The sequence below is a fragment of the Lampetra fluviatilis genome, chromosome 67 (assembly GCF_964198595.1).
Source record: "Lampetra fluviatilis chromosome 67, kcLamFluv1.1, whole genome shotgun sequence".
NCBI classification, from domain to species: Eukaryota; Metazoa; Chordata; class Hyperoartia; order Petromyzontiformes; family Petromyzontidae; genus Lampetra; species Lampetra fluviatilis.
In genome coordinates, this window is record NC_136341.1 from 3,014,715 (window position 1) to 3,031,235 (window position 16,521).

Here is a 16,521-nt window from a genome sequence, read left to right on the forward strand (position 1 = left end):
GCCACCAACCCCACCGTCACCGTCACCACCACCGCCGCCACCACCACCTCCACTACCACCAACCCTACCACCACCCCCGCCACCGCCACCACCACCGCAACCACCACCACCGCCACCACCACCGCCACCACCACCGCCACCACCACCGCCACCGCCACCACCACCGCCACCACCACCGCCACCGCCACCACCACCGCAATCGTTTGGATTCCGAGGAGGAGTTGAGGCACGATGGCTCCGGGGGCAGGCTGGGTAACACCAGGTCACCTGTGGATCGCTCCGCGGATGTTCAGGGTGCTCCAGTGGTCAACGTTGCCCAGGAAGGTGACCCCCAGCCTGCACCCCGCGGATGTCAGACAGGTCACACACACAGATTCTGTGCTGTACACACACACACACAGATTCTGTGTTGTACACACACACAGATTCTGTGTTGTACACACACACACACAGATTCTGTGCTGTACACACACACACACAGATTCTGTGCTGTACACACACACACACAGATTCTGTGTTGTACACACACACAGATTCTGTGTTGTACACACACACAGATTATGTGTTGTACACACACACAGATTCTGTGTTGTACACACACACACACACAGATTCTGTGTTGTACACACACACACACAGATTCTGTGCTGTACACACACACACACAGATTCTGTGCTGTACACACACACACACAGATTCTGTGTTGTACACACACACAGATTCTGTGTTGTACACACACACACACACAGATTATGTGTTGTACACACACACAGATTCTGTGTTGTACACACACACACACACAGATTCTGTGTTGTACACACACACAGATTCTGTGTTGTACACACACACACAGATTCTGTGTTGTACACACACACAGATTCTGTGTTGTACACACACACACAGATTCTGTGTTGTACACACACACAGATTCTGTGTTGTACACACACACAGATTCTGTGTTGTACACACACAGTTCCTGTGTACACACACACACAGATTCTGTGTTGTACACACACACACACACGCAGATTCTGTGTTGTACACACACACACAGCTCCTGTATACACACACACAGCTCCTGTACACACACACAGATTCTGTGTTGTACACACACACACACACAGATTCTGTGTTGTACACACACACAGATTCTGTGTTGTACACACACACAGATTCTGTGTTGTACACACACACACACGCAGATTCTGTGTTGTAGACACACAGTTCCTGTGTACACACACACACAGATTCTGTGTTGTACACACACAGTTTCTGTGTACACACACACACAGATTCTGTGTTGTACACACACACACACACGCAGATTCTGTGTTGTACACACACACACAGCTCCTGTATACACACACACAGCTCCTGTACACACACACAGATTCTGTGTTGTACACACACAGCTACTACACACACAGCCGCTGTGTTGTACACACACACACAGCCGCTGTGTTGTACACACACACACGCACAGATTCTGTGTTGTACACACACACACACACATCTCCTGTATACACACACACACAGCTCCTGTACACACACACAGCTCCTGTACACACACACACAGCTCCTGTATACACACACACACACACAGCTCCTGTACACACACAAACACACAGCTCCTGTGTTGTACACACACAGCTCATGTATACACACACACACAGCTCCTGTATACACACACACAGATTCTGTGTTGTACACACACAGCTCCTGTATACACACACACACACAGCTCCTGTACACACACACAGCCGCTGTGTTGTACACACACAGAGATTATGTGTTGTTCACACACAGACAGATTCTGTTGTACACACACACACACAGATTCTGTGTTGTACACACACACAGCTCCTGTACACACACACACACAGATCCTGTGTTGTACACACACAGCTACTACACACACACACAGAGATGCTGTGTTGTACACACACACAGATTCTGTGTTGTACACACACACAGATTCTGTGTTGTACACACACACACACAGATTCTGTGTTGTACACACACAGTTCCTGTGTACACACACACACAGATTCTGTGTTGTACACACACAGCTCCTGCACACACACACACACACAGATTCTGTGTTGTACACACACAGCTACCACACACACACACAGCCTCAACAAAAATGGGCCACATCCGAACACACACAACGATTACACTGGTCAAAAAACAAAACATGTTTTTCTGGCCTGGACTTTTGCAGCTGTTCTAGACTAATTTCAGGGTGCCGATTCCAAATCTGATCTCAGATTTGCTCTATCACATCTCATTTTTATGCTATCGGCATCCCCCATTTTCATTGATTTTACCCGAAATTAACTCTGTCACTTATGATTGCAAGTTGTGGCGAGTCAGTGACTGCTTTAGTGTTAAAATACGGTGCTGTGTTTTTAGGATAGTGTGTTTATAATATGATTTTACGTAGATATCCACATTCATTCAATATTTTTCTTCCGCAGTTTTCATTGAAAATTGCAATATTTGACATCTCAAAAACCTGACGTGATGGACAAAAACCGATGCCAGATTTGGAATCAGCGCCCCCCCCCCAAAATTGGAATACCTTATGCCAGAAAAAGTGTGTGTTGACCGATGTAATCGATTCATAATCAACGTTTCTGGGTGTTAGATCGCCGCGTTATTTATAAATGGGTCGTAACCCTCCACCACCCGACACGGCCAATCAGCAACAAAAGTGTCACGTTGACAAAAGACAAAAAAGTGTCACTGCTTTAGCCCCAGTCCGGTGTGTTGAAGCGTGAAACCACAACATTTACAATTTCTGAGTTGCACGACGTTTCGCTGGTAATTGCATCCAGCATCATCGGGCAATTCGCCAGAATGGTGAGGGGCTCTGCTGTGTCTCCCGTTCTTATATAGAGCAGCAGCAGCAGCAGGGTGACGTCATCATTAATTGATGATGACGTCACCCTGCTGCTTATATAGAGCAGCAGCAGCAGCAGGGTGACGTCATCATTAATTAATGATGACGTCACCCTGCTGCTGCTTATATAGAGCAGCAGCAGCAGGGTGACGTCATCATTAATTGATGATGACGTCACCCTGCTGCTTATATAGAGCAGCAGCAGCAGCAGGGTGACGTCATCATTAATTAATTAATTAATGATGACGTCACCCTGGTGCTGCTTATATAGAGCAGCAGCAGCAGCAGGGTGACGTCATCATTAATTGATGATGACGTCACCCTGGTGCTGCTTATATAGAGCAGCAGCAGCAGAAGGGTGACGTCATCATTAATTAATGATGACGTCACCCTGGTGCTGCTTATATAGAGCAGCAGCAGCAGCAGGGTGACGTCATCATTAATTGATGATGACGTCACCCTGGTGCTGCTTATATAGAGCAGCAGCAGCAGCAGGGTGACGTCATCATTAATTGATGATGACGTCACCCTGGTGCTGCTTATATAGAGCAGCAGCAGCAGGGTGACGTCATCATTAATTGATGATGACGTCACCCTGGTGCTGCTTATATAGAGCAGCAGCAGCAGGGTGACGTCATCGTTAATTAATGATGACGTCACCCTGCTGCTTATATAGAGCAGCAGCAGCAGCAGGGTGACGTCATCATTAATTGATGATGACGTCACCCTGCTGCTTATATATAGAGCAGCAGCAGGGTGACGTCATCATTAATTAATGATGACGTCACCCTGCTGCTTATATAGAGCAGCAGCAGCAGCAGGGTGACGTCATCATTAATTGATGATGACGTCACCCTGGTGCTGCTTATATAGAGCAGCAGCAGCAGCAGGGTGACGTCATCATTAATTAATGATGACGTCACCCTGCTGCTTATATAGAGCAGCAGCAGCAGCAGGGTGACGTCATCATTAATTGATGATGACGTCACCCTGCTGCTTATATAGAGCAGCAGCAGCAGCAGGGTGACGTCATCATTAATTAATGATGACGTCACCCTGCTGCTTATATAGAGCAGCAGCAGCAGGGTGACGTCATCATTAACTCAACAGGTGCAACGATTTGAGGGGGTGGGGGGTTATTGTAATTATCTACCGGATTAGCAATCAGGCTGTTGTTACGATGCGAGTTGTAGATTAGCAATCATTTGGCATGTGTTTTATTATTGTGATTATGCTACGTCAGTAATCGGCTAGTGTTTGTTGCCCCTACAGGGAATTGTAACGCGTCTTATTTAATAACACGCTTCCAGGCCGCACTAAGCCCGTAGCTGTCTGAGCGATTAAAGTCAGTTCTGTTTCTCTCAATTTCAATCGATTCTCTAATTAGTCTTTGCCAGTAGCAGCTAGTTTTTACACAACACTTCAACGTTGTCAACATCAATTGAGTGTCCCTGTTGGCAAGCATGTTCTGCCACTGCCGACAGTTGCGTTTGCGACAGTTTAATATTTCCCTGGTGTTCTTTAAGTCTTACGCTAACGTTACGCCCCCTGTCTGTCCAAGGCAACCACCACCGACCCACCTCCGAGCTCCCTCCACCAGCGCTTTCTCGTCGGGCGAAGCCGCCAGGTAGTCGGACTCCTCGTCCGGGTCCGTGCCACCCCCGGGTCTGCTCCGACGGGACGACGAGGAGGGCGACTCTGGGCTCATGCGCACCGTGTGGCAGAGAGCCAGGGCGGTGAGCAGGAAGGAGGGGCACTGCCAGTCCTGCGCACACAAAGACGCCCACGGTTCTAATCCAGCGGGCAGCCCCGGTCGCTAGGAGATGTTGACTACCTCGCCTAGTCTACAGGAAATCGTGGGTTCGATCCCGACCCTGACGACGCCTGCTGCTGCTGTATATGTGGAGTCTGCGTCTCTCATCATCATCACGGTGACTAGAAGATGTTGACTACCTCGCCTGGTGCGCGGGAGGTCGTGGGTTCGATCTCGACCCTGACGACGCCTGCTGCTGCTGCTGCTGTATAAGTGGAGTCTGCGTCTCTCTCTCTCTCATCATCATCACGGTCGCTAGGAGATGTTGACTACCTCGCCTGGTCTACAGGAGGTCGTGGGTTCGATCTCGACCCTGACGACGCCTGCTGCTGCTGCTGCTGTATAAGTGGAGTCTGCGTCTCTCTCTCTCTCATCATCATCACGGTCGCTAGGAGATGTTGACTACCTCGCCTGGTGCGCGGGAGGTCGTGGGTTCGATCCCGACCCTGACGACGCCTGCTGCTGCTGTATAAGTGGAGTCTGCGTCTCTCTCTCATCATCATCATCACGGTGGCTAGGAGATGTTGACTACCTCGCCTGGTCTACAGGAGATCGTGGGTTTGATACCGACCCTGATGACGCCTGCTGTATATTTGGAGTTTGCGTGTACATGCGTGTGTATACGTGCGTGTGTGTGTACGTGTGTGTACGTGTGCGTGCGTGTGTACGTGCGTGTGTACGTGTGTGTGTGTGTGCACGTGTGTATGTGTATGTGTGTGTGTGTATGTGCGTGTGTGTGTGCGTGGGTGTGTGTACGTGTGCGTGTGTACGTGTGTGTGTTCGTGCGTGCGTGTATAGTTGCGTGTGTGCGTGTGTGTATAGGGGTGTACGTGTGTGTGTACGTGTGTGTGTGTACGTGTGTGCACGTGTGTGTGTACGTGTGTGTGTGCGTGTGTGTGCGTGTGCGTGTGCGTGCGTGTGTGCGTGCGTGTGTACGTGCGTGTGTGCGTGCGTGCGTGTGTACGTGTGTGTACGTGTGTGTACGTGTGTGTACGTGTGTACGTGTGTGTACGTGCGTGTGTGTACGTGCGTGTGTGTGCGTGTGTGTACGTGTGTGTACGTGTGTGTACGTGTGTGTACGTGTGTACGTGTGTGCGTGCGTGCGTGTGTACGTGTGTGTACGTGTGTGTACGTGTGTGTACGTGTGTACGTGTGTGTACGTGCGTGTGTGTACGTGCGTGTGTGTGCGTGTGTGTACGTGTGTGTACGTGTGTGTACGTGTGTGTACGTGTGTACGTGCGTGTGTACGTGTGTGTACGTGTGTGTGTGTACATGTGTGTGTACGTGTGTGTGTGTGCGTGCGTGTGTGTACGTGTGTGTGTGTGCGTGTGTGCGTGCGTGTGTGTATGTGTACGTGCGTGTGTGTATGTGTACACGTGTGTGTGTGCACGTGTGTGTGCGTGTGTGTGCGTGTGTGCGTGTGTGCGTGCGTGTGTACGTGTGTGTGTATACGTGTGTATAGGTGTGTGTGCGTGTGTATGTATGCGTGTGTGTACGCGTGTGTGTGCGTGTGTGTGTGTATAGGTGTGTACGTGTGTGTGCGTGTGTGTGCGTGTGTGTACGTGTGTGTACGTGCGTGTGTGTACATGCGTGTGTGTACGTGTGTGTGTGCGTGTGTGTGTGCGTGTGTGTGTACGTGCGTGTGTGTGTATATGTGTGTATGTGTGTGTGTACGTGTGCGTGTACGTGTGCGTGTACGTGTGCGTGTACGTGTGTGTGTGTGCGTGTGTGTGTGTACGTGTGCGTGTACGTGTGTGTGTGTGCGTGTGTGTGTGTACGTGTGCGTGTGTGTGTGTATAGGTGTGTACGTGTGTGTGTGTGTGTGTACGTGTGTGTGTGTGTGTGTGTGCGTGTGTACGTGTGTGTGCGTGTGTACGTGCGTGTGTGTGTATAGGTGTGTACGCGTGTGTGTGTGTACGTGCGTGTGTGTACGTGCGTGTGTGTGTGTGTACGTGTGTGTGTGTGTGTGTACGTGTGTGTGTGTCTGTGTGTACGTGTCTGTGTGTACGTGTGTGTACGTGTGTGTGTGTACATGTGTGTGTACGTGTGTGTGTGTGCGTGCGTGTGTGTACGTGTGTGTGTGTGCGTGTGTGCGTGCGTGTGTGTGTGTGTACGTGCGTGTGTGTATGTGTACACGTGTGTGTGCACGTGTGTGTGCGTGTGTGTGCGTGTGTGCGTGTGTGCGTGCGTGTGTACGTGTGTGTGTATACGTGTGTATAGGTGTGTGTGCGTGTGTATGTATGCGTGTGTGTACGCGTGTGTGTGCGTGTGTGTGTGTATAGGTGTGTACGTGTGTGTGTGTGTGTGTGTATAGTTGTGTGTGTACGTGCGTGTGTACGTGTGTGTGTATAGTTGTGTGTGTGCGTGTGTGTGCGTGTGTGTACGTGTGTGTACGTGCGTGTGTGTACATGCGTGTGTGTACGTGTGTGTGTGTGCGTGTGTGTGTACGTGCGTGTGTGTGTATATGTGTGTATGTGTGTGTGTACGTGTGCGTGTACGTGTGCGTGTACGTGTGCGTGTACGTGTGTGTGTGTGCGTGTGTGTGTGTACGTGTGCGTGTGTGTGTGTATAGGTGTGTACGTGTGTGTGTGTGTGTACGTGTGTGTGTGTGTGTGTGTGCGTGTGTACGTGTGTGTGCGTGTGTACGTGCGTGTGTGTGTATAGGTGTGTACGCGTGTGTGTGTGTACGTGCGTGTGTGTACGTGCGTGCGTGTGTGTGTGTACGTGTGTGTGTGTGTGTACGTGTGTGTGTGTGTGTACGTGTGTGTGTGTGTTACCATGGTGTCGATCCCTGGACCTCCCCTCTCCTCCTCTCCGCCCTCGGGCACCATCGCCCCTTGCTGCACCTCATACTTGGCTCCTGCGAGGCTCAGCCTCATGAGGTTCATCACGTTCTCCGTGAGGGTGCCCGTCTTGTCTGTGAGCACGTACTCCACCTGTGCCATCACCATCACCAACATCATCACCATCATCACCATCACCACCACTACCACCATCACCATCACCACCATCACCACCACCACCATCAGCCTCATCAGGTTCATCACGTTCTCCGTGAGTGTGCCCGTCTTGTCTGTGAGCACGTACTCCACCTGTGCCATCACCATCACCAACATCATCACCATCATCACCATCACCACCACTACCACCATCACCATCACCACCATCACCACCACCACCATCAGCCTCATCAGGTTCATCACGTTCTCCGTGAGTGTGCCCGTCTTGTCTGTGAGCACGTACTCCACCTGTGCCATCACCATCACCAACATCATCACCATCATCACCATCACCACCACTACCACCATCACCATCACCACCATCACCACCACCACCATCAGCCTCATCAGGTTCATCACGTTCTCCGTGAGTGTGCCCGTCTTGTCTGTGAGCACGTACTCCACCTGTGCCATCACCATCACCAACATCATCACCATCATCACCATCATCACCACTACCACCATCACCATCACCACCATCACCACCACCACCATCAGCCTCATCAGGTTCATCACGTTCTCCGTGAGTGTGCCCGTCTTGTCTGTGAGCACGTACTCCACCTGTGCCATCACCATCACCAACATCATCACCATCATCACCATCACCACCACTACCACCATCACCATCACCACCATCACCACCACCACCACCATCAGCCTCATGAGGTTCATCACGTTCTCCGTGAGTGTGCCCGTCTTGTCTGTGAGCACGTACTCCACCTGTGCCATCACCATCACCAACATCATCACCATCATCACCATCACCAACATCATCACCATCATCACCATCATCACCACTACCACCATCACCATCACCACCATCACCACCACCACCATCAGCCTCATCAGGTTCATCACGTTCTCCGTGAGTGTGCCCGTCTTGTCTGTGAGCACGTACTCCACCTGTGCCATCACCATCACCAACATCATCACCATCATCACCATCATCACCACTACCACCATCACCATCACCACCATCACCACCACCACCATCAGCCTCATCAGGTTCATCATGTTCTCCATGAGGGTGCCCGTCTTGTCTGTGAGCACGTACTCCACCTGTGCCATCACCACCATCATCACCATCATCACCACCATCACCACCATCATCACCATCACCACCATCAGCCTCATCAGGTTCATCACGTTCTCCGTGAGCGTGCCCGTCTTGTCTGTGAGCACGTACTCCACCTGTGCCATCACCACCAACATCATCACCATCATCACCATCATCACCACTACCACCATCACCATCACCACCATCACCACCATCACCATCAGCCTCATCAGGTTCATCATGTTCTCCATGAGGGTGCCCGTCTTGTCTGTGAGCACGTACTCCACCTGTGCCATCACCATCATCACCACCACCACCACCACCATCACCACCATCATCACCATCATCACCATCATCACCACCACCACCAACACCATCACCACCATGACCATCACCACCACCAGCACCACTATCATCACCACCATCATCATCATCACCACCACCACCACCACCAACACCATCACCACCACCAACACCAGTAGTAGCACCACCACCATCACCACCATGACCATCACCACCATCACCACCAACACGAGTAGTAGCACCACCACCATCACCACCATGACCATCACCACCATCACCACCATGACCATCACCACCATCACCACCATCACGAGTAGTAGCACCACCACCATCACCACCATGACCATCACCACCATCACCACGATCACGAGTAGTAGCACCACCACCATCACCACCATGACCATCACCACCATCACCACCATCACGAGTAGTAGCACCACCACCATCACCACCATGACCATCACCACCATCACCACCATCACGAGTAGTAGCACCACCACCAGGTGTATGGGAGTGCCTTCTGGCCGCTACGAGAGCGGGCGAGCGAGCAAATGACCAAGTGAGCAAGTGAGTGAGTGAGCGAGCGGGTGGGCGAGCGTTCGAGTGAGTGGTCGAACAAGTGAGCAGATGAGCGAGCGGGCGAGCGAGCAAATGACCAAGTGACCAAGTGAGTGAGTGAGCGAGCGGGTGGGCGAGCGTTCGAGTGAGTGGTCGAACAAGTGAGCAGATGAGCGAGCGGGCGAGCGAGCAAATGACCAAGTGAGCAAGTGAGTGAGTGAGCGAGCGGGTGGGCGAGCGTTCGAGTGAGTGGTCGAACAAGTGAGCAGATGAGCGAGCGGGCGAGCGAGCAAATGACCAAGTGAGCAAGTGAGTGAGTGAGCGAGCGGGTGGGCGAGCGTTCGAGTGAGTGGTCGAACAAGTGAGCAGATGAGCGAGCGGGCGAGCGAGCAAATGACCAAGTGAGTGAGTGAGTGAGTGAGCGAGCGGGTGGGCGAGCGTTCGAGTGAGTGGTCGAACAAGTGAGCAGATGAGCGAGCGGGCGAGCGAGCAAATGACCAAGTGAGTGAGTGAGTGAGTGAGCGAGCGGGTGGGCGAGCGTTCGAGTGAGTGGTCGAACAAGTGAGCAGATGAGCGAGCGGGCGAGCGAGCAAATGACCAAGTGAGTGAGTGAGTGAGTGAGCGAGCGGGTGGGCGAGCGTTCGAGTGAGTGGTCGAACAAGTGAGCAGATGAGCGAGCGGGCGAGCGAGCAAATGACCAAGTGAGCAAGTGAGTGAGTGAGCGAGCGGGTGGGCGAGCGTTCGAGTGAGTGGTCGAACAAGTGAGCAGATGAGCGAGCGGGCGAGCGAGCAAATGACCAAGTGAGTGAGTGAGTGAGTGAGTGAGCGAGCGGGTGGGCGAGCGTTCGAGTGAGTGGTCGAACAAGTGAGCAGATGAGCGAGCGGGCGAGCGAGCAAATGACCCAGTGAGCAAGTGAGTGAGTGAGCGAGCGGGTGGGCGAGCGTTCGAGTGAGTGGTCGAACAAGTGAGCAGATGAGCGAGCGGGCGAGCGAGCAAATGACCAAGTGAGCAAGTGAGTGAGTGAGCGAGCGGGTGGGCGAGCGTTCGAGTGAGTGGTCGAACAAGTGAGCAGATGAGCGAGCGGGCGAGCGAGCAAATGACCAAGTGAGCAAGTGAGTGAGTGAGCGAGCGGGTGGGCGAGCGTTCGAGTGAGTGGTCGAACAAGTGAGCAGATGAGCGAGCGGGTGATCGAGCATATGACCAAGTGAGCAAGTGAGTGAGTGAGCGAGCGGGTGGGCGAGCGTTCGAGTGAGTGGTCGAACAAGTGAGCAGATGGGCGAGCGGGCGATCGAGCATATGACCAAGTGAGCAAGTGAGTGAGTGAGCGAGCGGGTGGGCGAGCGTTCGAGTGAGTGGTCGAACAAGTGAGCAGATGAGCGAGCGGGTGATCGAGCATATGACCAAGTGAGCAAGTGAGTGAGTGAGCGAGCGGGTGGGCGAGCGTTCGAGTGAGTGGTCGAACAAGTGAGCAGATGAGCGAGCGGGTGATCGAGCATATGACCAAGTGAGCAAGTGAGTGAGTGAGCGAGCGGGTGGGCGAGCGTTCGAGTGAGTGGTCGAACAAGTGAGCAGATGGGCGAGCGGGCGATCGAGCATATGACCAAGTGAGCAAGTGAGTGAGTGAGTGAGCGAGCGGGTGGGCGAGCGTTCGAGTGAGTGGTCGAACAAGTGAGCAGATGAGCGAGCGGGCGAGCGAGCAAATGACCAAGTGAACAAGTGAGTGAGTGAGCGAGCGGGTGGGCGAGCGTTCGAGTGAGTGGTCGAACAAGTGAGCAGATGAGCGAGCGGGCGAGCAAGCAAATGACCAAGTGAGCAAGTGAGTGAGTGAGCGAGCGGGTGGGCGAGCGTTCGAGTGAGTGGTCGAACAAGTGAGCAGATGAGCGAGCGGGCGAGCGAGCAAATGACCAAGTTAGCAAGTGAGTGAGTGAGCGAGCGGGTGGGCGAGCGTTCGAGTGAGTGGTCGAACAAGTGAGCAGATGAGCGAGCGGGCGAGCGAGCAAATGACCAAGTGAGCAAGTGAGTGAGTGAGCGAGCGGGTGGACGAGCGTTCGAGTGAGTGGTCGAACAAGTGAGCAGATGAGCGAGCGGGTGAACGAGCATATGACCAAGCGAGCAAGTGAGCGAGCGAGCAAGCGGGTGGGCGAGCGAGCGGTCGAAGAGGTGAACAGAGGAGCGTGCGGGTGATCGAGCATATGACCAAGTGACCAAGTGAGTGAGTGGGTGAGCAAGGGGGCAGACGAGCGAGCGGGCGTATGACCAAGTGAGCGGGTGAGCGAGCGGGTGAGCGAGCGAGCGAGCGGGCGAGCGTAAAACCAAGTGTGCGGGTGAGCGAGCGAGCGTATGACCAAGTGAGCGTGCGGGTGAGCGAGCGAGCGTATGACCAAGTGAGCGAGCGAGCGTGTGGGCGAGCGTGTGGGCGAGCGTGCGGGCGAGCGTGCCTGTCCCAGTTCCTCGTTGACGTCCGACGTGTTGACGAGGGCCTCCTGGTCGCCGTGGGCGAGACGCGGGTCCCAGCCCACGAAGCGCGAGCCCAGGAACTTCTGCATCTCCACGGTGACGTAGAGCGACACGGGGATCACGAAGTTGAACAGGATCAGGAAGTCCAGAAAGTCCACCAGGAACTGCAGAGTCTGTGGGACACACGGGGACACGGTGTGACGTGGTGAGTGTAACGTGCTGAGTGTGACGGTGGTGAGTGTGACGTGGTGAGTGTGACGTGGTGAGTGTGACGTGGTGAGTGTGACGATGGTGAGTGTGATGATGGTGAGTGTGACGTGGTGAGTGTGACGTGGTGAGTGTGACGTGGTGAGTGTGACGTGGTGAGTGTGACGCTGCTGAGTGTGACGATGAGAGACACGGGGATCACGAAGTTGAACAGGATCAGGAAGTCCAGAAAGTCCACCAGGAACTGCAGAGTCTGTGGAGGTGAGTGTGACGTGGTGAGTGTGACGTGGTGAGTGTGACGTCGTGAGTGTGACGAAGGTGAGTGTGACGAAGGTGAGTGTGACGATGAGTGTGACGTGGTGAGTGTGACGTGGTGAGTGTGACGATGGTGAGTGTGACGATGGTGAGTGTGACGTGGTGAGTGTGACGTGGTGAGTGTGACGTGGTGAGTCTGACGATGGTGAGTGTGACGTGGTGAGTGTGACGTGGTGAGTGTGACGTGGTGAGTGTGACGTGGTGAGTGTGACGTGGTGAGTGTGACGATGGTGAGTGTGACGTGATGAGTGTGACGATGGTGAGTGTGACGTGATGAGTGTGACGATGGTGAGTGTGACGTTGTGAGTGTGACGATGGTGAGTGTGACGTGGTGAGTGTGACGTTGGTGAGTGTGACGTGGTGAGTGTGACGTGATGAGTGTGACGATGGTGAGTGTGAGGTGGTGAGTGTGACGATGGTGAGTGTGACGCTGGTGAGTGTGACGTGGTGAGTGTGACGTGGTGAGTGTGACGTGGTGAGTGTGACGTGGTGAGTGTGACGTGGTGAGTGTGACGTGGTGAGTGTGACGTGGTGAGTGTGACGTGGTGAGTGTGACGTGCTGATTGTGACGAGCTGAGTGTGACGTGCTGAGTGTGACGAGCTGATTGTGACGAGCTGAGTGTGACGTGCTGATTGTGACGAGCTGAGTGTGACGAGCTGAGTGTGACGAGCTGAGTGTGACGAGCTGAGTGTGACGAGCTGAGTGTGACGAGCTGATTGTGACGAGCTGATTGTGACGCGCTGATTGTGACGAGCTGAGTGTGACGAGCTGAGTGTGACGAGCTGAGTGTGACGAGCTGAGTGTGACGAGCTGATTGTGACGAGCTGAGTGTGACGAGCTGATTGTGACGAGCTGAGTGTGACGCTGAGTGTGACGCTGAGTGTGACGAGCTGATTGTGACGAGCTGATTGTGACGAGCTGATTGTGACGAGCTGATTGTGACGAGCTGAGTGTGACGCTGAGTGTGACGAGCTGATTGTGACGAGCTGAGTGTGACGAGCTGAGTGTGACGAGCTGAGTGTGACGAGCTGAGTGTGACGAGCTGAGTGTGACGAGCTGAGTGTGACGTGCTGATTGTGACGAGCTGAGTGTGACGAGCTGAGTGTGACGAGCTGAGTGTGACGAGCTGAGTGTGACGAGCTGAGTGTGACGAGCTGAGTGTGACGCTGAGTGTGACGCTGAGTGTGACGAGCTGATTGTGACGAGCTGATTGTGACGAGCTGATTGTGACGAGCTGATTGTGACGAGCTGAGTGTGACGCTGAGTGTGACGAGCTGATTGTGACGAGCTGAGTGTGACGAGCTGAGTGTGACGAGCTGAGTGTGACGAGCTGAGTGTGACGAGCTGAGTGTGACGAGCTGAGTGTGACGTGCTGATTGTGACGAGCTGAGTGTGACGAGCTGAGTGTGACGAGCTGAGTGTGACGAGCTGAGTGTGACGAGCTGAGTGTGACGAGCTGAGTGTGACGCTGAGTGTGACGCTGAGTGTGACGAGCTGATTGTGACGAGCTGATTGTGACGAGCTGATTGTGACGAGCTGATTGTGACGAGCTGAGTGTGACGCTGAGTGTGACGAGCTGAGTGTGACGAGCTGATTGTGACGAGCTGATTGTGACGAGCTGATTGTGACGAGCTGAGTGTGACGAGCTGAGTGTGACGAGCTGAGTGTGACGAGCTGAGTGTGACGTGCTGAGTGTGACGAGCTGAGTGTGACGAGCTGAGTGTGACGCTGAGTGTGACGAGCTGAGTGTGACGAGCTGAGTGTGACGAGCTGAGTGTGACGAGCTGAGTGTGACGATCTGAGTGTGACGAGCTGAGTGTGACGAGCTGAGTGTGACGAGCTGATTGTGAAGAGCTGAGTGTGACGCGCTGATTGTGACGAGCTGAGTGTGACGCTGAGTGTGACGCTGAGTGTGACGAGCTGAGTGTGACGAGCTGAGTGTGACGAGCTGAGTGTGACGAGCTGAGTGTGACGAGCTGAGTGTGACGAGCTGAGTGTGACGAGCTGAGTGTGACGCGCTGAGTGTGACGAGCTGATTGTGACGAGCTGATTGTGACGAGCTGATTGTGACATGCTGATTGTGACGCGCTGAGTGTGACGCTGATTGTGACGAGCCGAGTGTGACGCTGAGTGTGACACGCTGAGTGTGACGAGCTGACTGTGACGCGCTGAGTGTGACGAGCTGATTGTGACGAGCTGAGTGTGACGCGCCGAGTGTGACGCGCCGAGTGTGACGCTACCCTCACCGCGCTGCGCTGGGCGGGTCCCAGCGGCGGTGCCTCGTTGTACCAGGCGCCAGCTCCGCCCCGCCGGGCGTCCAGTTGCCACACCGACTTGAGCACCACTCCCAGCAGGGCCTCACACAGCAGTAGGCACAGGTAGACCAGCAGGAACGAGTTCATAGACCTGCACACACGTACACACACATACACACACGTACACACGTACACACATACACACACACACATACACACGTACACACACGTACACACATACACACACACGTACACACACACACGTACACTTGAGCACTACTCCCAGCAGGGCCTCACACAGCAGCAGGCACAGGTAGACCAGCGGGAACGAGTTCATAGACCTGCACACACGTACACACACATACACACACGTACACACATACACACACGTACACACGTACACACACACACACACGTACACAAACACACGTACACACACACGCACGTACACACACACGCACGTACACGTACACACACGTACACACACACGTACACACACACACACACGTACACACACACACACACACGTACACACAAACACACCGACTTGAGCACCACGCCCAGCAGGGCCTCACACAGCAGTAGGCACAGGTAGACTAGCAAGAACGAGTTCATAGACCTGTACACACACACGTACACACACACACGTACACACACACACGTACACACACACACGTACACACACACACGTACACACACACGTACACTTGAGCACTACTCCCAGCAGGGCCTCACACAGCAGCAGGCACAGGTAGACTAGCAGGAACGAGTTCATAGACCTGTACACACACACACGTACACACACACGCACGTACACGTACACACACGTACACACACGTACACACGTACACGTACACACACGTACACACACACGTACACACACACCGACTTGAGCACCACTCCCAGCAGGGCCTCACACAGCAGCAGACACAGGTAGACCAGCAGGAACGAGTTCATAGACCTGTACACATACGCACACGTACACACACACACACACGTACACACACAACAACAACAACAACAACAACCGCCATTCGCCACTAAGTGGCGGTGACGTCACCACGACGCTTGTGCCAGGCCATGTGCACCTTGAGGCCACGTGAAGTGTCGAACGCCCGCTGGCAGGAGGTCACGGGGCAGACCCAGGTGCCACGGGACGACTGACCGAGATGACCGAGATGACTGGCTGATGCACCACCTGTGCCCCCTACTGTGCCAACTTGCTGTGCTTTAGCCACCCGGCGCTCCGCTCGTTGTTGTGAGCGTCGCTCCTCCGCCCTCCGTTGTTGTTGGAGGGCGACTGCCTCCAACTGCCCAGTAGCGTCCTTCACGAGCCTCCTCCACTGAGGCCGATCTTGACACCGCTGGTACCAGTCATCGGCAAGTCCACTCAGCTCCACGTCCTCCTGTACCACATCACTCCATCTCTTCTCTAGCCCGTGCCGCGCCCGTTTAGCCCCCTCGATCCGGCCGAACAAAAGCTGTTTAGGCATGCGGTGGCTGGGCATGCGGGCTACATGACCCAGCCAACGCAGCCTTGCCTGCCGGAGGAGCTCACTGATGGGACTTTGCCCAGATCTTTCAAGGACTTGTGAGCTCCTCACACAATCCAGCCTGGTCAAACCCAGGATGGATCGTAGGCAGGCCAGC

At 53.9% G+C, this 16,521-nt stretch overlaps 1 protein-coding gene across 1 annotated transcript in view; it reads right to left on the reverse strand.

Annotated features, from left to right (window-relative positions):
• Positions 1 to 16,521, reverse strand: part of LOC144952449 (phospholipid-transporting ATPase IF-like) — an 88,852-nt gene that overhangs the window by 43,283 nt on the left and 29,048 nt on the right. Inside the window, 5 exon segments of the mRNA XM_078882859.1 lie at positions 268 to 336; positions 4,486 to 4,670; positions 7,496 to 7,654; positions 12,075 to 12,266; positions 14,863 to 15,022. Of these exon segments, the coding sequence (XP_078738985.1) occupies positions 268 to 336; positions 4,486 to 4,670; positions 7,496 to 7,654; positions 12,075 to 12,266; positions 14,863 to 15,022 (765 nt within the window).